Source organism: Trachypithecus francoisi, unplaced genomic scaffold (genome assembly GCF_009764315.1).
Source record: "Trachypithecus francoisi isolate TF-2019V2 unplaced genomic scaffold, Tfra_2.0 Lachesis_group4, whole genome shotgun sequence".
Lineage (NCBI taxonomy): Eukaryota > Metazoa > Chordata > Mammalia > Primates > Cercopithecidae > Trachypithecus > Trachypithecus francoisi.
This window is the reverse complement of record NW_022681469.1, coordinates 21,508,967-21,532,855: the sequence shown is the minus strand read 5'-3', so window position 1 is coordinate 21,532,855 and position 23,889 is coordinate 21,508,967. Positions and strand designations below refer to the sequence as shown.

General features: G+C 39.9%; 1 protein-coding gene across 2 annotated transcripts in view; it reads right to left on the bottom strand.

Annotated features, from left to right (window-relative positions):
• Positions 1–971: 971 nt before the first annotated feature.
• The window catches only part of DGKI (diacylglycerol kinase iota), a 312,556-nt gene continuing 289,638 nt past the window's right edge, over positions 972–23,889 (bottom strand). For both annotated transcript variants that reach the window (XM_033193175.1, XM_033193176.1), the window contains 4 exons: positions 22,941–23,061; positions 12,419–12,455; positions 10,632–10,731; positions 972–6,130 (listed from right to left, as the gene is read on the bottom strand). In XM_033193175.1, coding sequence (XP_033049066.1) covers positions 6,014–6,130; positions 10,632–10,731; positions 12,419–12,455; positions 22,941–23,061 — 375 coding nt within the window. In that variant the 3' untranslated portion in view covers positions 972–6,013. The remainder of the gene's footprint in view (positions 6,131–10,631; positions 10,732–12,418; positions 12,456–22,940; positions 23,062–23,889) is intronic.

Below are 23,889 nucleotides of genomic sequence, written 5' to 3'. Positions count from 1 at the left end.
TTATAAGCTTCCAGAAGTATTTTTAATTAAATTACACCTTTTGGTATGTTTTCTTTTCACTAGCTCTTAAGTTCATGCTTAGTTTAAAATTTTTAAAATTGATAACTAATGCCATTCCCCTGGATATTTTAAAAATTCTCAGTTATAAAGCAATGTTTAACAAATCAAAAATCAAGATTTTCATAAGTTTTTTAAATCTTGCATTCAACAAAGCCACTAAAAAATTTCTTTTGAAAAATCACAGCATCTAATTTCAGCCCTCTCAAATCACATATTCCTAATCACAACAGCCCTCAGAATGGTCAGGTATCCTCTGTTTAAATGCTACCAGAGGCTGAAAGTTTATAACACTGTGATATCCACTCCACTATTACATATTATTTATACTTCATCTTCTTTATATTTAGTCAAAACCCATTGAAAACTACTTATTTTTCCTAGTTCTATCCTGAAAGCTAGAATAAATGAGTCTTAGCTTTCATTTTAATAGTGTTTCTAAGTCTTGTTTTAAAATCTTAGTTTCAGATACATTTTTAGAAATCTACTATGACTCCAATAAAACGGAAATGCAAAATATTATTATCTTCCTACTTATGTTTTCATTGAACAAAATCATTGCTGGCTAATGAGTGGCTGGTACAATAAAGCCTTGGTTGAATTTCCAGCCCATGCTGGACACCCTGGGGTTCTCCTGCACTGCACTTATCACATTGGAATTTGTCTTTTCTTCTAGATGCCAGCTTCATGAAATCAAGAGTTTTGTCTCTTGCATTCATTGTTATATCCTTAGTATGATGCCTGCATCAGAGTGACAAATATTTTTCAAATAATGATTAAATACATGCATGTATGACTACAATTACATGCATAACTGAATTCATATGTAAATAGACTCTAGAGTCTATGCATTATGAAGATACCAATTTTCACATTTCTACTTTAAAATCTATGCTACAAGAGCCTAAGAATTATTTTTTTCTGCTTTCTTTCTGGGACCTGGTCAGCAAATCTCAGTGTCCTGGGAGAGCAGGTTGTCCAAGGGCATGACTCTTTTCTTGGTTCTTATTTTCAGGTTTCTCATTAAGCTGTGAGGAGACAGTGTAAAATCCACAGATAGCCCTCAGAAGTGTAAAATATATAACCTAGTCCTCCAAGTGCCGTCAAAGAGGCATGTGGCTTACATTGTTGAATGTGGACGCAGCAACCATGATTGTGTACCCTCATGTGACTAAGACAGATATTTGCTAAACCTGATAGATTTTCAGAATCATGCTTGCCATAATTCTATAAGATGATCAAGGTCAGTGGACATGTATGTGTCCTTTGAGTAAAGGTATACTTGTCCCAGAGGGTAATTTCATTTTGATCTATTTTGAGCATAATATCTGGGGAAGATTTTTGCAGCTGTGTGACAAAATTATTGACAGTAGTAGGCAGAAAGTCCAGGGGCAGGACTGTTGCTATGGTCCAAAAATTAGAGGGACAAGAGATGAAGGATGACTGGGACACAGCAAAGGGTAGGGTCCAAGTCGATCTGAGAGATCTGGCAGAGAAGGGCCTGTAGGACTTCTAATCAGCCGAGTATGATATTCAGAGTGAAAGGAGTTGAGAGATTCAAAGGTAGTTCAACTAAGATGCAGGCAGAAGCCATTTTATATTAAATAAGTGTTAAAGATTAATCAGAAGGCTAATTTATTAGAGGTTTTTCTGCTCCTTTTCCTAAAATGAACATAATTCATTTAAATAGAGCAATTAGTAGTTTTATTTGATGGTTATGATGAGCCCTTTTAACAAAGTCCCATTTTTAAATAGCATCACTGAATAAAATATCATGCTGTTCTCAGTGATTTCATTAGCTACTCCTTCTGGAAGGAAGACAAGCTGCTCAGACCCCATACTACACTGAAGTTACTACACCTTTCTGGCAGTAGCCTGCCCTAATTAAATATCATTAGGCAACCTACTGAGTGTTAGTGTTACAAACAGCCTTGTAAAGTGGTGTAAGCATCACAGAGGAAAGAACTCTCTTTTACTTGAAATCCAAACGTAGCATAGATAAGTCTTGGGGCTATGGTAGGTTTTATGCTTCATGGAAGGCAACATGAACAATTACAGGAACTCTTGGTCATGAATTTTATGACACAGGTAATAGAAAATGGCAAATGCAATTGTAGTAATGCCAAGACAGATCTAAGCCTAGCAATGGTGGAAACAAAAAATAAATGGAAATTCTCTGTTTAACCTGTCTTTGCCTATTGGTGTTCACTACACATATACAAATGATCAGCATGCTTTTAAAATGTTTGCTCTTTTCTAAACCTATGCAATATACATGAATATAGTATACATACTTGTATGTGTATATAAATAAATGTCTACATATGTGTGTAAATGTATATACGTGTATACATACATGCTTGTGTATGAATGGATGGAGTATTTCTGACATCACGTACAAGCAACAGTGTTCATCAGCATTTATTTTTGGGAAGTGGGACACAACACCAGAACAAAGGGATGCCTTGACTGTGGATGTGATACTCATCTGTGGTATTAAAACATTTTATAAAAAGCACGTGCCATTTTTACAACTAAAAAACCCCTAAATATTATTAATAAAATTGACATGTAATAAAATAAAGATGCTGTGTTGTTTTTTAAGTCATGAATATTATGAGGGTTCTAGTAAATAAATAAATTTCAGAAATTTGTTAGGCAAAGGGACTCTCACGAGGTCCAAATGAAAATGAAGGGATGTTGAGGAGCTCCTAGCACAGGCAGATCTGCCAAAATGGCCATTCTGAAAGGATATGGAGCAACAGGTATGTACGGCTTTCCATCAGTCATGACTAATTTCCATCACTGTCCATTTGCCAGCTAAATTCTGTTTCAAAACTTGCATTGGTCTTTGGTTATCACATCTACAGAGGAAACATAAACTCTGAAAGCAAAATTCCTGTCATGGTATTTATTTCATTCTTGGCTTACTAATCTTCTCTCTTATTCTTTATGAAGTCCTTGAATATGACTGTGATCTATTTTGTTAAATGCACAATATTAAAATATAAGCTTGCAAAAATGACTACTTTTCAGGTTATAGAATGTTGTCTTTTAATAACTCCTCATTTTCCATTCCTCTATCATCTCAAAATGGAATCTCGAAGCAGTCAGTGCCATGACACACAGAAACAAACAGAGTCAGCCAAGCTAGCTGCCTCTTCAGTGCTGTCTCAGTAGGCTTTGTAGAAATGATATTTCTATAGGTACATATTTTTATCTCTGTTAAAGTTATGTGGCTCTTCAGACCAGGACTAGATCACTTACTTTTCTACTTCCTGATAGCCTATTAGTAGGGATACAGTATACTTAAGCTGAGATGGAAACTCCTAGACCATAAGGCCTTAGCTCTTTTTAAAGCCCAGGACCAATTTTTAAAACATGCTACAGGAAGTGGTTTAATGTTGAAGACATTAAACGTGTGGTTATTCTGCTCACTTTAATTTGGAAATCCCAAGTCCTAGTGGTACTTGCTTTTTTCAAAGCGATATATCAAATATTGGTCTCCATGAATAACACAGGACTCTAACCTTTTTTTTTTTTTTTTTTTTTTTTTGGTTTGAAACAATTTCCAAATGCATCAGGAATCTTATAGTACTAACTCATCATTTTCCATACCACAGATTCATGTCTTCAATAGGAGCTATTTAGAAATTGGCCCATAGCCACCTGTACCCTAAATTTTCTCTGGGCTACTTGGAAGTATTTACAGAGAAATGTGAGACAGTAGTTGATGAAAACAGAGTTCTTCATCCCAGCAGTAACAGCTAGATAACTGACTGGCCAAACACTTGGCCCAATCCAGGGAATGGAAGATGCCATTCAAAGCCAGATTCCAGTTTGCTTTAAGGATTATATTTCTGTCATCACATTTCCTTGACAGTCCCACCAACTAAAAATCCCCCAGCAAAAGCCCAGTGATTAAATTCTCCTGGAGCATATTTTTCCAGCTTCTGGAAACAATCTGCTGCAGTGTCTCCTGTAACATCCAAAGGGTAGTTCCATTTCTGAGGCTGATATATGGAAGTAGATTACTCACAACCTAATCCATCCTCCCACCAACAATTTGATTTTGAAATGACTATGGAGAGACTGTGGTAATAAAATCCCCATCCACTGAAAGGCTGTTCCTATTTAATATAGTATATCATAGCCGTACTTTCAAAATGATGATATGTTACCGAAATGTGACTCAGATAAGCAAAATGTCACCATTATACCTTTAAATTAAATGTAGAGACACTATCATTCATGGTCATATGTAGAAACATTAGGGAAGCACTATGCTGTGTCCAAGGACAAAATGAAAATAAGCTCAGGAGACATCAGATTTCGCCAAAAGCAAAATCCTTGGACGCCCACTTTTATTTGTGACTTACCCCAAGTCAAGTAGATATTCGGACAGAAAGACACACATTTTCTTTTGATATTTTAAGTATCACAGAGTCCCTAATAGAGGTACCTGTAAGTACCATTTGATCCGTGGCAGGTTTAGATGTTACAATTCTAACTATCCGACAGACATTTCTGGCTAGATTCCCACGGTAGTTTGCACTAAGGACTTTCTGAAAGGGGAAAATAAAGTAGATAAAATAATATATTAGACTACCCCATACATAGAAAATGGGGTTATCAAGTACGACCTTTGGACCTGACAAATAATAGTTGAAGCATCCTTCTGAATGATCTGGGCATCCCATAAATCTGGCAGTGGAACTCATACAATAAGCCTTTGTCCTTGGGTCAAGGATTACTTGGGGTAATAAAAACCAAAAACCTAAAAGAAAGACCTAAAACGGGGCCCCTGTCACCACTGTATCCAACAGTCTATAGTTACTAGCCTTTGTGCAACATCCCAATGACTGTTTTCTACTTCAGTGACATATGTTGACATATGTTGCTACTTTTGCTTTTGCTTTTGTTTTTTTCAAGTCAATTAGGGTGCTTTCTATTATCACTCAGCAAAGTTTAGAAGTAAACATTGTTAGAGTGCTCCATTTCCTGTAACCACAGTTCCCACACATGATTATCTGCTCTGCAATTTAAACAGTACTTAAAATTGAGTGGTTCTGCAAACTAGCTGTGGGCCTCTGTTTAATCCTTTGCTCATCTTCTATTGCAGCAAAAGGCAAAGATGGCTACACATAGGCAGTACGGAGCTGTACAGACAGCCCAAGCTGAATCAGTTCTGCATGGCTATTGGCTACAGCCCAGCAGCCTGGGCTGACCCCTGGGTTACCTCTCTGAGGTACCTCCAAGCACAGACATCTCCCATGCCACCTCACCATTCCTCAGAGATATAGCACACAAGTTGACATTATCCATGTGGCACTTCCCAGCTCCTATATAATGAAACGGAGGGTTGGGGGGTGGTGGGGACATGCAGAGAGAGTCACTAAATAGTCTTGATATATTTAGTCTTGGAAATGGAAGTGGTTTTACAGTTATATTTCTGCAGGACATTCAGAGGGTTTTAGAAGGCCTTCAGACAATCTTGTGGTCTTCCAAGACTGAATGTAAAGAGAAGAGATAATATATTTTTTTTAAAGTTAATGGGTAGTTACAGTAGAATTGTATGGTACAGGGAAAAAAAATCAATGCATGGGGGAGGATGGAGCAGTGCCGTTTATACGAACATCCTTTGAATCTTTAAAATAAATTATACAAGTGAACACAGAAGTTCATGCTACTTGCTGGAAGCAATAAGGATCAAATTTTGTGGAACTCGTACTGTTTTCCACAAATCTCCAGGTATCCTGCCTCCTTCTCAATGGGCTATCACGTTCTGTTGTACATCTTGGTAGCCCTTAAAAACTAGTGGCATGGTCTCAGGTAGATTCTTGCAGGAGAGAGACAGATATATGAATTCCATCAGCTTCTTCCAGGGGAGCTGCCCGATCGCAGGGAGGGCAGATGTGATACGCTTGCTCACGTTCTCTTTGCCCAAATACCAGGGTCAAACAGCAGTTTCCAGGTCCTCATGGCCAATGACCTTATAGTTCTGACGGCTTTCTAGGTAAGCAGCCAAGTCTGGGTCCCCAGCCTGCTGTGCTCTCTCTTGAGGTGTCTTACCCTATACGTAAATAATGGAAAGAGAGAGAGAGAGAAAGAGAGAGAGAGAGAGACAAGTACTAGTTATGAAATACAAAAACAAAACAAAACAAAACAAAAATCACAGAAAGAGAGCCACCCAAAGATACTTGCTAGTAAGGATCCTTTCACTTTTGGTGTTTTAGAGTTTATAAGACACTTTCAAATCTATTGTCTTATATGATCATTAAATTGAACATGTGCAATTGGTAAATCAAAGGGAAAGAGTTTATCACTTTTGATGGGTGGGGTTTATACTAGGGAAACAGAAGTTCACAGAGGTTAACGGTACACAGGAGGAAACAGTGGGGTAAAGTGAGTTTTGAAACCCAGAGCCTTTCTGGAAGATAGGGAGATAGAAATTACTGAATTTTAAAAACACGGAGACAGGCATTTAGATTTCTACTCTATTATTCTAAACTTGGGAAATGAACATGCAGAAACTAAAAGGAAGGGATAGTCACAAAACATTTGAAAGGTTTCTTTGTTGGTTTCACACTTCAGTGAAGTTCTCCCCAATTTATAGCTATTTCATCTCTCTAAAAACTAAGCTGGTTTCTCAATACAAAAGTGGTAGATATTGATTAAAGAAATCTTAGAAAACTTGAAAAGCACAAAGAAGACAAGGAATATCCCTAATCATTCCACCAAACTAAGATAACCACTACTAACCTTCCATTGATAACTAGCTTTTGTCTTTTATACGCCTCTATACATATTTTTCTTTTAAAAAAACCACAATTCGGCCGGGCGCGGTGGCTCAAGCCCATCCTGGCTAACACGGTGAAACCCCGTCTCTACTAAAAATACAAAAAACTAGCCGGGCGAGGTGGCAGGCGCCTGTAGTCCCAGCTACTCAGAAGGCTGAGGCAGGAGAATGGCGTGAACCTGGGAGGCGGAGCTTGCAGTGAGCTGAGATCCGGCCACTGCACTCCAGCCTGGGTGACAGAGTGAGACTCCATCTCAAAAAAAAAAAAAAACAAAAAACAAAACCACAATTCATTTATGTACTGTTTTACAAACTTTCTTAGTAATATATCATAAATTTTTGTCATTAATTTTTTACATCAACATTTTAAATGGTCATATAATTTCTTACAGACTACTATAATGCCTTTTGTACATTTGTGTAGACACATATACACACACATTTGTATATATATTGATTTTTTTTTAATGAGGTCATTGAATAAGAAGTCAGCAGTAAAGGGAGAAAGAGTGTCCATTCGTTTGATCGCCTGTAGGAATTACTTAGCATCGCTCAAAATTTCTAATTTTTGTTCAATATATAGTTTTAACTATTTAAAATGTTACGTTAAGTTCCAAAGGAAGGGTAGAAGCATGATTGATGTACCAAAGAAATAGCTCCATGTACAAACGCACACAAGTTTTATAAATATTACCACAGACTTCTCAGCTTTCATCTTGGCTATCCTCACAGACACAGGTGACCTCAATCCAACCAGCTCTACATAGCCTACTGGGGATAGGATAAAAGGGAAGTAACAACGGCTATAGAATCTTTCTAAAATTTTACTTATTTACTGGAGATTTAGCAGTTAACCACCAGTTTGAAGTTCCTATGATAATTTTTATTCAACTTGTTTGCAGCCTTAGTAGATAATCGTGTCTTTATTTCCATAATAATGAGGTTGGAATTTCCAGGTTTCAAATATTCAGAGAGGTGGCTGAGGTGGGCCTTTGAGTTGATTTCTGAGGAACTGATCTCTAATAGGAGAAATTCTCAGGATGCTGCTTCTCTCCAAAAAATTCCAGGAAAAGTTTCAGTTGTAATTATCACAGTTAACTTCAACCTAGCGTCAAGTTACAGAATGGCAAAATTTAAAACTCCTCAAAAAGTAATGAAATATAGCTACATTATTTCATGTAGTAAGATCTCTAGAATATAACATTGAGTAAAAGTTATATGATATCATGTATGTATGACTTCATGTAGTTAAAAACAGTGAGAGAGAAAAACAGGTATATCTACATGTGAAGAGGGATCATTAAAAGTTTAATTATATCTAGGTCCAGGTTGTGAGGTTTCCAGCAATTTTTGGCTTTTTGGAGCATATCTTCCTACATTACTAGTTTTCTATGTGAGGGGTTTATAATTATAAAAACAAGCAATTTCTTTTAAAAAAAAAAAAAAAGACACATACACAACACAAAATAGAAACAAGTTTCCATGAACATTGAGTCCTTTATCTGATTCAGAAACTCAGAAAGATAAAAAAGAAGACCTGCTCAAGAGCCAGGTGTCCTGACTCCTGTTCGGTCTGACCCTCTTTTTCATGGCTTCTCTCTGTTTTTCAAATGATCTGAGTTGAGTGTAGGACCAGCCTTTGTGTGGTAAAGAGGCAGTTGCCCTGCTGTGGTCTGAGTGGTCCCGGCAAGACCAACCCTGGCTCCATTAATCCTGACTACAAGTCGTCTATTTCTCAATCAGGTTAAACATCCAAACATCTGAGTGCAAATCACATCTGGGAAGAACATCACATTGAGAAATTATTACTTTTAGTAGCAAAAACCGCAATGACTTTTACACCAACCTAATTATCTGCCATTTGAAATAGTGTACCCAGTTAGCTAGCCAGACAGGTAACAGATCACTAGAAACCAGGACACAGCTCAAGTGTGTTTGATATGCTTAGGCAGCCGGGGATTTCAGTCAGAGAGCGAGGGTGCTCATGGGCTGCCAGGGAAGTAGAGACTTCTATGCAATACACCTGGTTCAGAAAGGAAAGAGGTTCACTTGGGAGGTAAAGTTATTTCATAAAGTGAACTGCAGATTGAGGAAGCCCCAGGGAAAAAATTACACATAGGCAGATTCTTATCACTTACATAAATCTAATGGAGCTGAAGCCATTAATTAGGTTTCTAAGTAATCTATCTATGTGTCATGGTTACAATCATGGGCCCCAAACCTGAGCTACTCGGTACCTGCGTAATGAAGGCCTCAACTATATACTAAGATTCTTCTCTGTAAGTTTCTAGAGTTAAGTGGTTCATTCTTTCCTGGAGTCTACTGAGAGTGTTCTAAAACTCTCAGAGCTTATCAGAATCCTCTATGGCAAGCTTGTCCAAACCGCAGCCTGCAAGCCATATGCGGCCCACGATGACTTTGAAGGAGGCTTAATACAATTTGTAAACTTCCTTAAAACATCACAAGAATTTTTTTTGCAATTTTTATATTTTTCAGCTCATCAGCTATTGCTAGTGTTGGTGTATTTCACGTGTGGCCCAAGACAATTCTTCTTTTTCCAGTGTGGCCCAGGGAAGCCAAAAGACTGGACACCCCTGCTCTATGGGGTTGATCTTCTATGTAAACTAACTCCTCTCTCTCTCTCTCTTCTATCTTATAGGCTGAGCCTTGGGTCAACTCTACTAAGCTACAACTCTTCCTTTCCTCTATCTTTCAACCCTTTCTCTTGGGTGCTCTCTGTAAACTGAAACAACTCATGGTGCAGCCTGTTCTCAGTTCTAAACAGAATTTCCCCTGAGGCCTCATCTCTGCCAGCTGATGCTATCAAGGTTGGCACACATGTCACATTACCCATTTCTGGCCTCACTGCCCTCTTATTAAGACAGTTATAAGAAAGTGGACACTGAAGTTCAGGTTTACGTAACTTTTGCTGTGGAGAAACCAACCACTTTCTAGCCAAGTGCCACAGGAATCACTGTACCTCAATCAAACAGATTCCATAAACAAACCGATTTCGTTATGTGGCTAGCGTGTTCTGGCACCAAATGAGAACCACCAACCTGCTGAAACAACACTGGACTGGCGTCAAAAGAGCTCAATTTAAGGCTCAGCTACTGATCCAAGGGTATGTGTAACTTTCTATAGGCTTTTAGCTCCTATAGCTATAAATGACAGTAATTCCCATGCTATCTAATTTCTGAGGTTAACTTTTAGAGAATATTAGAAAACAAATGGAAAGAAATTTTTTAAAATGAAGAACTACATAAACACACCAAATTTAAGACTGTAACCATCTCAAAGCCAGAGCCCATCGTCCTGGGAGCTGGGAAATAATCTCTTTGGCACCTATATAAGGGGCCATATAAATCATAGAATTTAAACCACGCTGGAGTAAGTACTGAAGGAAAACCCCAAAGGGGCTTCTCAGTAGTCAGACCAAAGTCTTTGAACATGGTCCTGACCCCTCTCCCTGGGCTTCGGACCTCAACTCCCACGACTTGGCTGCTAGCGTTCAGTAGGACAACCCCAATGTCCCAAGGCCACCGTGTTCAGAAGTTTATAAAGCCCCATAGGCAAGCACATGCCCTCCCTTTGTGCTTATACATTTAAATCACAGTTTCTCTAAATGAAGCACTCTATTTTTTCCTCCTTTTTCCAAAGCCCCAGGCACTTCCATAAGCACAGAAAGGATGTCCGTGCTATGGTCACAAGCAAAGGCAACTGTGCCTGCGATCTCGCCCAGTGGGAGGATGTTTGCACTCACTCATCGAGTTACCTTGGAGTCCGTCTTTCTCAGAGATGCTCCTGCATCCACCAGAAGCTGGCACACAGCCCGGTTCCGCTGGCAGGCAGCCTTGTGCAGTGCAGTCTCACCCCTAAATCAAAGAGGAAATGGGAAACCACCCATAAAGGGGTTGGAGGCAGCAGGGGATGGGGTGAGGGGAGCTGATGTCGGAGTGCTCCTCAGCCTCCTTCCCTATAGGCTGCTGAGATCTTGGCTGTAGGGTACATTCTCGGGAGGTGGGAAAGGGGATTTCTAAAAATTCCTTGAGCTAGTCATCACCTGATCATAATATCTGACTCCAGCCCCCTTTCCAAGCAGTGTTGATTAACTAGGTTTAGTAATTTTTTAAAGAAGCTACTACCATTTGATTTAGGTGATTGTGAATGCAGTATTAAACAGACTAATTGTCTAGGTGTACCTGAACACTGAAGACATTCTCTCTGTGCACACATTTGAGTAGAGTGAGAAAGGCACTGGGTGAAAGAACAGGGAGCAGCGTGGAGCACCTCTGGCCCTTCAGGCACAGCACACGGCCCTTGGTTGATGGTCACTCGGCCTACAGTGGAGTATCTCCTGAGAACCCAAGTTCAAAACGCCAGGCCAACACCCACTCTGCTCTATCCACTTTAGATTCTGTGTGAGTGACAGGTGGAACGAGCGGGCAGCCACAGAGGATATCTGAGAGGCACAGTGAGACTCTGGGAGAGTTTGAGAGCCAGGGCTCTCCCCAGGAGGCAGCAGGCTTGAGGCCAGCCACTCAGTGTGGGAAGGGGCAAGGGAAACTGGCTATTTCCCCATCACTGACAGGCTCTATAGGGAGGAGGGTATTCCTATCCTGAGCCCAAAGGCACCAAGATGCTTAATGCCAAAGTATTTCAGGAAAAATCAATAGTAGCCTTTAGAGAAGGCAAAATGGAGTAAGTAATGGCACCATTTACAATCTTGCAAATAGGATGTGCTGGCCTGTGGACCAGCTCTATGGAGTGATAGACAGCTTCTTCCACAGCTCTACTGCTTTTCATTCGTCCTCCATTCTATTCATTTCTACTTCTCCTCCTTCCCATGTGCTTAGCTACTCACCACCTCATTCCTCTCCACACCAATTCATCTTTATACTTTTTCAAATATGGCTTTCAGGATTAGTTGTACAGCCTAACTTTGTTCCTGTTTGGGGAGGAGTAACTATTTTGCTGCTTTAGAAATAAGGTTGAAAACAAACATTATCATCAGTTTAGACACCATCCCAGAGCTGATGACTTTTTCAATCAGGATCCCTTCTCTGAACCACAGAAGACAGAAGATAGAGTGACTATGTTCTTAGTTCTTCAGTGGTGGTTCATAACTTGTGCTGTTCTAGACTAACAGAAAGAAGTTATGCCATTACATGTGCATAATGCCTCAGGGCAGTAGGGTCCCATTTTCTCAGAAACCCCAGTTGAGAACGAACAAATGTGATGGGTACATTAAAAGGTAAGTGTAATTATTTAGACTTCTCAGCATTCCAAGATGCACCAGTGCAGAAGTACATTGCTTGAAGCAAGCTCTAAATGATGATTAGCACTTACTATGGAGGCAAGCATTATGACAATTGTCATCAGTTTCTATTGTGTAATTTTTTATTTAGGCAATTAGCCCTGCACAGTTATGAACAAAGTTGAAAGTGGACTTTGAATTAATTAAATTAAAATTACCTATGATATGCCCTATAGATTACATTCTTCTCCCAGATATGTTCTGAAGAAAATAACCTAGACTATGTAATAACAGGCAACACTCACGTTTCACTGTCTGCCATATCCAATAACTCGGAAGGTCCTAAATAAGAAGAAAGCAAGATGACCGTCAAAAAATAAGCTCAAAAACTAAACATTAACAGAAAATCTATAGTCACAAAATGAAAATGCCTTTGAAAGCTAAATTTGGGGATAGGAATAATAAGACAAAAAGAAAAATAAAAGGATCCCTCTACCTCCTCATTACCAAACTCCCAGTCTCCATGAACCAATATGTACAGAATGGTAGATACAAAAGAATGGTATGGTCTCTGCTGTCAAGAAGCTTTCAATCAAGTTTACAAAATAAAACTGGAATAGAATAACTGAAAAATAATTAAGTGGCAACTAGGGAGAAAGGGGCAGATCAGGTGGGGTTTAGGAATCAGGGCCATTTCTCATTCTCAAACAAGTTGCTTGGGATGGCATCTCATGAAGCATAATATTAAGGCTGTACGACATTATATATATCATCTAGGGTACAATTCCACTTTTTATAAGATTTCCCTTCTCAGACCAGAAAGAAATACTATGCATATACATCAAATGACTATAGATGCATCCTTAAGAATGGAAATATTCTGTGAATTTCCCTTTCACAATGTTTTGTGTGTTCACGAATTAATCCATCCAGTCTACAAACGCTGCTTGGAATGTCCACCTTTCTAGCTCTGTACCACTGCTTCTCTCCCTGCCATCTCTTGCCCTCTTCAGCCTGTGGGTATCAGCTGAGACTTTTTCCCCCCATAAAGCCCTTTATGATCCCACTTCAAACAGCTTATTAAATACCTGCCTATATAATCCCTCACTTTATGTACTGACCCTATTTCCTATAGTTGAATGGGTAATGGGATTTATCATCCAAGTGGAGACCACCCCAGGCAAGGGGGGATATATGATCATGTTACTGATCATGACACTTAACAAACTACTTTAAAATAACCTACTGATTTATCTCTCCCTATAACTAGACTCCAGAAAACCCCTTAAAGTTTTGGCCCATGCTTTGTCTAGCATTGTGTCATTCCTTGGTGCCTAGTATAGAGCCTGGAGATAAGTAGATGCTGAAATATTTGGTTGAATGGATGAATAAATATGCTTGTAAGTGTCAGGCATTGAGTATTTTAGTCTTTAGAAAGATGATCCTGGGGATTTACTCTCTTTATTGGTGGATATCAATATCATTAAAAAGTAACTTGTTGTGCATAGTAAGAAGGGGTAGAAGAGCTTATCACTCTCACCCTGAAAGTCATTGGCCAAGGACAATATAACAGAGATGTTATGGGATTTCATAATTCTCCTGGTCATCCAAATCATCTTGACCTCTTCTTTTTCACACCTGCTATTCACTGGGACCAGGTGAATCTTCTCTTACAAAGTCTCTCCTATTTGTCTTTTCTGTTTGTCCTATTTGACAAATAGACTTCCTAACAGGTATCTACCTGGAACATTATTAGTATGCAGAAGTAGTTACTAAGAAAGATAAGAAGGTCTTACATCATCTAGATTTCTAGGTTTCCAATACATCATACCTCCCGCTTACTTCCAAGTGTTTAAACACTGGAGCTCACAGTCCTTCATCTGGAACTACATTTCCTCAATTTGTTCCCAGGGTTCCATTTTCTTTTTTCACAAAAGCTAAAGTGGTAACTGCACACTCAACCATGTATTTCTCAGGCTTTTCCAGCTCTACCTACCCAGAATAGCCACCTGTCTAAATCTGACATGTTCTTCAAAGGCTAGTCTGTGACAAGATGACCTTTGACAGAGGGAATGTATTCTTTCTCTCAACTCCCAAAGCACTTATTTGGTTCTACCCTCATGCTATGTATTCACTTTTTGAATATGTGCCTTCCATAAACAAATTTTTCTACATCTGTCGAATATAAGAACACCTCAGTTGTTTTTTGTATCCTTCTGGCACCTACCCTATATTAAGGAAACAACAAAGATTTAACTCATAGCTCTTTGTTCCTTGGTCCTGTGATTCTAAGAAAACATGAATAATGATCATCATCCTCCCATACACATCCCAAAAGTGCAGAGCAGGATAGGACAGTGACCAGGGGTAAGGTTTCTCGAGCTATCCCTTCTTGGTTAAAAATCCCAGCTCTACTACAGACTAGGTCTTGGCCAAGTCTAATTAATCTCTCAGCCCTCGGTTATCACACATGTAAAGTCAAATTAATAATAATATTTATCTCACAGGGTTGTTGTAAGAGTTCAAGAGGGCTGGGCATGGTGGCTCACACCTGTTATCCCAGCACTTTGGGAGGCCAAGGTGGGTGGATCATTTGGGGTCAGGAATTTGAGACCAACCTGACCAACATGGTGAAACCCTGTCTCTACTGAAAATACAATAATTAGCCTGGCATGGTGGTGTGCGCCTGCAATCCTAGCTACTCAGGAGGCTGAGGTAGGAGAATCACTTGATCCCGGGAGGCGGAGATTGCAGTGAGCTGAGAATGTGCCACTGCACTCCCACCTGGGCAACAGAGTGGGACCCCATCTCAAAAAATAAAAAAAGAAAGAAAAGAGTCAATACACATAGTGTGTTTGAAACAGTGCCTGGCACACCACAGGTACTGCTTCAACTTTAGATAGCATGAAGTGTCCTATTCTCTGTCCTGATACAGTTGACACTATGTCAAGATATGGGATCCTCAGTGAAGGAAGGTGGTATGAAAGGGTTGTTTTACTCCCACTTACATGTGAAGCCACTTGTTGACTCAAATTCTATGTCCTGAGAACTAAGCACCTCAGGCCTATTTAGCTGCCAACAGGGCACTCTTTACAACGTCAGCAAGGGGCTTAAGTGCCCAATGGTGCTCTTAGAGTCCCTGTCACCTTCAGAGAACATTCTAAGCTGCTCCTCTTGAAAGAAATTCCATGAATATGAGCAGCCTAGACTCATTAGTAGCTCTGTTCCCATTGGTACTGCTAATTGCACAACTATTTAGGCAACAGAGGCCTTGTTTACTTTTCTCCTTCATTCAGCACTGTCATTCAGTGCTCTCAGAGCCTTGTCACGGTGAGTCCACAGTCATCCAGGGTCTAAGCCTCTATGCAAGTGAGGGGATCCTCAAGCATTTTAATTGGGCTAGCATAGCAATAATTTGACAATATGAAGGTGGGGACAAGGGAAAAAGCTGTTCTTCACAATTTGTGACCAGAATCACTACAAACGCAGCCAACCCAGAATTATTCCAGAGCTGATTATCCAGTCTGTGAGTCAGGCATGCCCACGGCTACCCATCACTCTCCCTCCCTCTGCACCCTTTCATCCTCTGCAGCTGACAGAGGTGAGAGGCAGAGGCACTAATACCAAGGCAAGAAACTTTTGCTCTTAATTAATATCTTAAAAAAAAAAAAAAAAAAAAACGCCAATTAAAGATTTGGGGAATGGCTCTCAAATAATCAATTTAATTCACTTCATCTTTCCTTATTCTCCCATCAACATAGATGATCACAAAATAGCAGAACGTTTTGAACACTGGACAAGAAGAGGCAAAAGTAGCAACCAGCTGACTACAGAAGAGAATGGGCAGCTATTTTTAACAGCACAGGTACGTTTTCTAATCATTCGTGGCCTGCTTTAAGATGGCTGTTTGCATAATGCTAGCAAGGAAGGACTTACAGAGAGTGGATGCCAGGAGAGGCTTAAGACAAGGCTGTTCTCCTTATTTGAACCTGCACTGCCCAATGGTGAGCTATGCTTTAACTGGACAATGTGGAGTTTAACTGTACTCTGTGACTTTTAGTGTAGAAACAATAACACCTATGATTTTTGAAAAGTTAATCTGAGTCTCACTAATAAAGGAAAGGAGACAAAAGGAGAAAAACAAGAGAGAAAAAAATAAAGACTAGTCAGGCACGGTGGTTCACGTCTGTAATCCCAGCACTTTGGGATCGCCAGGTGGGAGGACTGTTTGAGTGTAGGAATTCAAGACAAGCCTAGGTAACATAGTGAGACCGCAGCTCTAAAAAAAGAAAAAAAAAAAAAAAATTAGCTGGGCGTGGTGGTACATGCCTGTAGTCCTAGGGGTTCCAGAGGCTAAGGAGGGAAGATTGCTTGAGCCCAGGAGATCAAAGTTACAGTGAGTCATGACTGGACCACTGCACTCCAACCTGGGTGACAGGGCGAGATCCTGTCTCAAAAAAATAAAAATAAAGACAACTGAATTCCTTCAATGTACATGAATGGGCAACATTTGAGTTTGGGGCTTGTTTTATATACACATACATTCTGATTGCGGACACTATGCCATCTCCCCTAAGGAATTTCAAGGGAGACCATCAAGTTGTCAGCAGAGAATTCACTGTTGTTTCCTCAATAGAAAAGGAAATCTCAGGTCCCTGTCTCTTCCAGGGTTTACTGAAATGTCCCCCCTTCATCCTTTGGCTGACCTGAATCAGAAAAAATACTGTAAAATCCCTTTTGAGGAGATATGGGTGCAGATTTCTCCATGAAAATTTCAGATGAAAACGGCCACTGCTCTTCCAGAACCCTAGACCAGCTGTCACCTGAACTCTGCTTATGACATTCCCATGGCACTGCCCTGCATTGTGGTTGTTTATCCACGTTTCATTTCCCTTGCTGGTATTAGGAATATGGAGGACACAAACCATCTCTCACGTATGGATGAATTTTGGCAAGTAACCTAACTTCACTATGCTTCAGTTTTCAACACTTGTCAAATGGAGATGAGAGCTTACTGTATAGGGTTGTAAAAATTAAATATGATAATGCATTTAGAACATTTAGAACAATAGAGTTTAACAGTGATTGTTACAGAAACTTTTTTTTCCTCACAAGTGCCTGGGACAGAATTAAAATGTTTTAATAAATGAATGAATAAAAGACATTTTAAAATCATTTTGGATCCCAGCCAATATCACTTTAAGAGAAAGATTCGCAATTGAAACATGGATTCAAAAGACTGTGCTATATGGGAAATGGTCTGAAAATTAAGGGAAAGAAAATTCTGTTAAGTGGACATACACATCAGTATTCAGGAGACGCCCAGGGAATGCGAAAGGAAGCAAAACTTCACAAATCTTTCAAAATGAGAAAGTGAACATCATGTTAAGTAGCCAGGCCTTCCAAATTACAATGTTGCTGCCCAGTATTCATTCCATAGGCTCTTCTGTTGGATACCCCAGCTCCCGCTGATGTGACTTTGTCATCAATATTATATCTGTATTCTATATGACGTGCCTTTTGTCACATGCATCCTTTAATTTGCTTCCCACACCAATGCCTCCAAATCCCCTTTGCTATTCCTTCCACTTCCCATGGCCTCTCTCTGGGCCCTCATTTCCCATTAGTCTCCCTGACGCTGCCAGCAGACCATTCCAAATCCTCCCCTGCCACAGGACAAAAGCTGCACAGATGTGGGGAGAGCTGGCACTGGGAATGCTAACAGCACTGTCATCCTGTCCCAGCAGGATGGTGGTCAGTTCTCTCTGGGACCAGAAGCAGAAAAAGGGGGGTTAAAAAAAAGAGAAAAGAAAGACTGAAGACAGAAAAAGAGGGAAGACAAAATAACCCATTGAAATAAAAAAGGAAATGCATGAGTGAGATTTCTATCAGGAAAACCAGTAGGAGGCAATGGGGTAGGCGTGGGGAGAATAAAAACAAAAGAGCAGAGTGTGCAGGGTGGTGAAGGAAAGAAACAACACAAAAGTCCCTCGGAGGGGCAAACGAGGGGGAGGGAGTGGGCAGAAAATATGGTTGAAAGGAGCTGAAAAGCGGGAAGCACTGAGAGGAATCTCAGCTGGAATCCCTGCATCCTTAGTCTCTCTCCCAGTCTCTGTGGAATTGTTAACTCTTCCTCACCGAGTCTCTTTTCAACTCTCTAAATGTCCAAATTCCAGTTTTTCATAAAGGAAAGCAGCATGCTGTATAGATGAGAGAAGACATCCAAAGGAAGAAGATGCAAGCTGAAAAAAAACTCAAGCCTCCCATGGCGCTTTCAGAACATACCGCACATCTCATGTGGCACAGCCCCCAGCCTGCTTTAAAAGAGCCCATGGAAGAGAAATCAGTTGCTGCTTGTTGTGTCTGGGAGAATAACTAATCTCAGGACTCTTGTTCAGGTGTCCTCTTGATGGTGGCGGCCCACACTCCTGACCAGAGCCAATGAAGAAGAGGGCAGAGCAGAGGGGAGAGGGGCTCAGGAGTAAGGCTGCAGGAAGCAAACGAAGTGTCAACTCAAGAGCCACAAACAACATCAGCTGTGCACCTGGAAAAGAGCCTGTGAATCCTTCAGAACTGCTATTACTAAAGCCATCATTACAGTCAAGTCTTTGAACAATTTTTCAGATTTATGTCACATGAAACCATGGGACAGACATAAACCAAACTGGAAAATAAGTAAATGAACAACAAAGGCTTTAAAAGATTTGCAATATTCAACAACCAGGAGGAATGTCTTTCTTGATCTTTGGCATAATGTAAAACTTTTATTTATTTATTTATTTATTTATTTATTTATTTTCATTTACATGAATTCAAACTGATCAGACTTACCTATTGCAAATCTGATGCTAATTTAAAAATACAATGCCATAGTCTGGTATACATCCCTAAATCCCAGACTTACTGAGGCTTCTTGGAAAGGCTGTTTTCTTTGTCAGGTCAGGGTATTTCAGAGTTATCATCATTACTAAGTTAGCAGAGACTATTTCAATCAACAGAGATCACCTTAAGAAGGTGACTACAGTATTGAAAAGGTATTGACAAGTTTCTGTGTACTTGTGCCTGACTTCAAAAACACTACAATTTAAAGGAGTTTCTATCATCAAAAAGAGAGGAGTGGTTTTGCTATGATAGTTTTCAATAAAATGCAAAGGTTAATATAAACTGAATTAGCAACTAAAGATATTAAAAAACAAACAAAACAACAGTTGAGCTGAAGTGTTTAGCTCTTGTGGAATTAGGTGAATTAGGCTCTATCAAATGATTTTACATCCATATTTCTGAATAAATAAAAAAGTTAAGATAGACATCGAGAATGAAATTGACAATGTCTATCAAGGTTGATAAAAACTAATTTCAATAAGAATCAATTGCATTTGAGTCTCCATATTCAGCTATAGTAGTAAAGTGTTAAAAGTTGTCATCCTTCAAAAATGCAGTGATCCTTGGACTGAACATCATAATAACATTTTATTTGCAAACAAAAGAGATGGATTGTGCTCTTCCATCTCTACAGTCTTTCTCCCTGTGCGATTAGAGATCCTGGTGAGGCAGGAAGGGTATAGGATGCCTTCTGAGACCTCAGGAATTATTTGCCTAGAAGTGAAGTTAGGATGATTACTGTGAATATTGTGTTTCTTCTAGTGAGCATAAATATTAAGCTGATTAATTTATAACATCTAACCAAAGCATTGGAAGACTAAGCACTCCCACCCCTCAAAAAAAGACTGAATTCCTTTGTGTCCTTCCCCTTGGGTGGAGTGGTATTATGTGACTCAGTCTTTGCAAAAGTCACTGCAGGTTAATAAGAAACAGATATGTATTGGAATGTTAGGTTTTGATCAAAGCCCTCAGAGACTAATGTGCCAGATGAATTGATGCCAGGCAAAGTAGGTGTGTACTGATCTACATCTGGGGTTAGAAACTCCAAGTCCTGTGAGCTTGGATGAATGGTGCTTTCAAAGGCCCTATTTTTGGAGGCAGGGGAAAGAGAGGAAATAGAGGAAGTGAAAAGCTACTGTGTTAGGGTGATATCATCCCAGGACTCATCATTCATGTCCCTGGGGCGACTCAGATGAGGAGTCCTGCTGTTTTCATTTTTAGTATAATCATATTTCAAATATTGCATGGGCTATACTTATGTTAAAACCTTCATTATTGTTATCATTTTTTTTTTCTTCAAGAAACAGGGTCTGGCTCAGCTGCCCAGGCTGGAGTGCAGGGGTGCAATTTTAGCTCACTCAACCTTCACCTTCTGGGCTCAAGCAATCCTTCCACCTCAGCCTCAAGTAGCTGCAACTATGGGCCCACCATGCCTGGCCATCTTGTATTTTTATTTATGAAACCTGGGTTCTTAGGACCCAGAACCAAAGTCAAATAGAAAAATGAAGCTCTAAGGGATTCCAGGTGAGTCAGAAGTTCAGGACATTGCTCACTTTAAACTGCAGAGACCGGGACATAAGAGAGTGTGGTAGATTAAATATCTCCATGAATTATTCACAGCTCTGGCCATCAAACAGTGGAATCTGTTTCCCAACCTTTTAAGTCTGGGCTGGCCCTGTGACTTGTTTTAGCCAACAGTATACAGTAGAGAGCAACCAGAACTTCCCAACTTAGCTTCAGGACATCTGGCAGCTTCCACTATCACCCGTGGGAACCCAGCACTACCATGCTGTGAAGAATCTTGGGAAAAAAAGACCAGGTGTTGAGAAAGGCTTAGGTGTCCTGGCCTTCCATAGCCATCCCAGCTGAAAGCCCCAAACATGTGAGAGTCCATCTTCAATAAAGCCTCATCCAAAAAAGGGGCTGACTGCAGCCTCCTAAATGAGACCAAGTGAGACGGTGGATACAGAGAGGATCCTAGGACTAGGGGAGGAAATACTGCTTCTCGAGGAAAGATGAAAAGATGGGTGGGGGGATGTGGAGAGAGAGATTCCTGGATTGTGTTGTCACTCAAATAGATGGCCAGTGTATCAACTAACTCCAGAGAAAGGGTAGGTGGGCACCAAATGTCTTAAGGTATCTAAGCAAGCATTCAATCTCTTGGGTAAAGGGTATACTAAAAAGAGTAGATTGGAAGTGATCAACAAGACAGCAACTAGGAGAACTTTAAACCTGAGCTAAAGAAAAATAAAGTGACAGTATACATCTAACCCTCACCTGAGCTTTGTGCAGTAGAAATCCTGAGATATTTTCTTATTCAGGGAAAAAGAATATAGTAGCACTGTGGCTTCACTCTTGCCCAGAAAAGAATAGTTTTAACTGCAAGAGATTGAATAGCCAGGGAAATGGGAGATGGAATGATACAAGCCCCAGACTTAGCACCAAAAATACATCCTACCTACCTAGGCTTTCCAGGGCAGACGGGTTTGGGATTATCCAACCCAGCCTACAAGGAGTAAAGAAATTTTGTCATCACAGCCCTTCTGTTTTCCTGGTCTTTCCTTTTTCCAACCCTCCCTTTCCACCGTATTTCAGACCAAGGGTTCAAGCAGAATCTCCACAGTGAGAAGGTGCTGAAGACAAAGCAAGGGGTGTCTAACGTAATTGATAGTTTGGTACCTACCTTGCAAGGACCTTGTGAAGATCAAATGATGGGATGCGTCTATTATAAACAATTGGCAAATATGTGCTTGACAAATGGTAGCTACGTTATCTGTGGCTTTACCATAGGACTTAAAACAGCTCCACATATCTGTTTTAAATTTAATTATACACATGATCTTATTTTTTCTTTAGCCTGCAATTACTTGAAAACAGTGACTGTATTTTATTTTTGTGTGTGTACCATCTATAACAGGCAGCTCCTGTTAGGGACTACACAAGTATTTGTTAAATGAATGAATCAATGAATGGAATAACACATACTTGCTGAATTGCAAAAAAAAGAAAAAAGAAAAAAAAGAAAGGAGCAAAAAGGATGTGAATGTTTACGAGTATGCTTACTGTCTACAGGCTGAATTTGGGTGCAAAAGGAGTCGGCCATCGGCTGACTATCAGGGCTCAAAGAAACTTTTCCAGTCTCTCTGTATACCAAGGTCCAGTAGAATTAGACTCTTTCATTCCTTCTCGTTTAAAACAGCCTAGCTAGGCAGTATTTTTTCCACTTTATTCCTGGAAATACTATGAAACATGATAAGTTGAATGTAACCGTTTAGATTTAGTATTCATCAAATGTGTTTATGCTTCCAAAGGGTTTTTAGAGGCAGGTGCTATAGTGCCTGCTACTTCCTGCAAATGATCTGGCAACAAATTAGAAATCCAGTTAGAAAGCAGTCTGGAAGGTTAGTAGGATCTGCCACAGATAACACAATAGTACCAGACGTTTTCAAAGAGAATACAGTGTAACTTGGGTAGAAAAGATAAATGAGACCAAACACACACACACAAAAAGAGGGGAGAAACTAGAAAGATGTAAAAAAATTATCCTCATGAATCTTCACAATGATGAACCACAAATATGGATTAGGCAGGGAATCCCAACTCATTAATTTAGAGAAGAGCTCTAGAAAAAATAAAGTGTACGATGCCAGGCTGCATTTATTTTTGTCCCCTATTTAAAAAAAAAAAAAAGTAATTAGTCTGAAAAATAGCCTGTAAAGAACTTGGTATGAATACTGTTTCTATTAATTGCTTGGTTAGGACGGCCCCTATGTGTCAGTGGTCTGCAACCACGACTGTCTCAAATAAGCAGGGGCAGTCGGCTAAAAGTTCAAGAGTATTTCTGCCATTCTGAAGACCGTCTGGATGAAAGGCATCTTAGAAAATGCAAAATGCAATGGATTTCACAGATAAGTGATCCTTGGTAAGTTCATTATGCCTACTCACCGTGGTCAAGGATATATTTCACAATCTCCCCGTTGCCGGTTTTAGCTGCGTAGTGAAGGAGTGAACAGTGATCTGGTCCCTGAATTAGCAGACTGCCTCCATTTTTATAGCTTTCTATTAGCTGCAAGAGAGACATACAAAAAGAAGCTCAGGCAGAATCCGGAACAAGGATAACAAGGATAACAGCTAACTGGTAATAAAATAAGAGTCATGTAGCACACCATAATGTCTATGTCAGAGGACATAGAGAAAAGTCAAAAAGATGAAGTAACATTCCTGGACTGTGTTATCACTCACAGAGATGACCAGTGTCTCTTCTAACTCTGGAGAGAGTCTGTGGGTATTGAACAGGCTAGGGAAACTGAATCATGCTGAATTACTTTTTTCATTTATTTTCTGAGCACTGGTCTCTATGGTCTCTGTCTCAAGGGAGTGAGGGGTAGAGTGGAAAACAAAAGCCTCTCTATGTTGGCTTAGCATTCTCTTGAGTGAAAGAGTAATTATGGCTATAAGCAGGAATACCTTGATGACTGTAGCTAAGCTTCTTGCCCGCGTCCTTCAGTTTTTCTTTAGTCTTATGAAACTATATACCAAATATCAAAGCTGCTTTGTCTCTCCTGTGTAAGATCACTGAATACAAGTCTAGACACATACGCATGCATGCATGCACGCACACGAACACACGCCTGGCTTCTTTCTTCATCCAGATCTTTAGCCCAGCCTGCAAACCTTGTGTTAATCACCCAACACATACCTAACAGGCTAGAGATGATGTACAGAGTGAGACCCAAAATGATTCAGAAAATGTAATAGTTTCTATGTGAGAGAAGACTGGAAAAAAACAAACTAACAGAATTTTGTAGCCTGAGGATAAGGTGGCTAAATGAGGATATGGTCTAAGTTTATAAAACACTGAACATTACAGAAAATGTGAATGAGTCCCTCATCT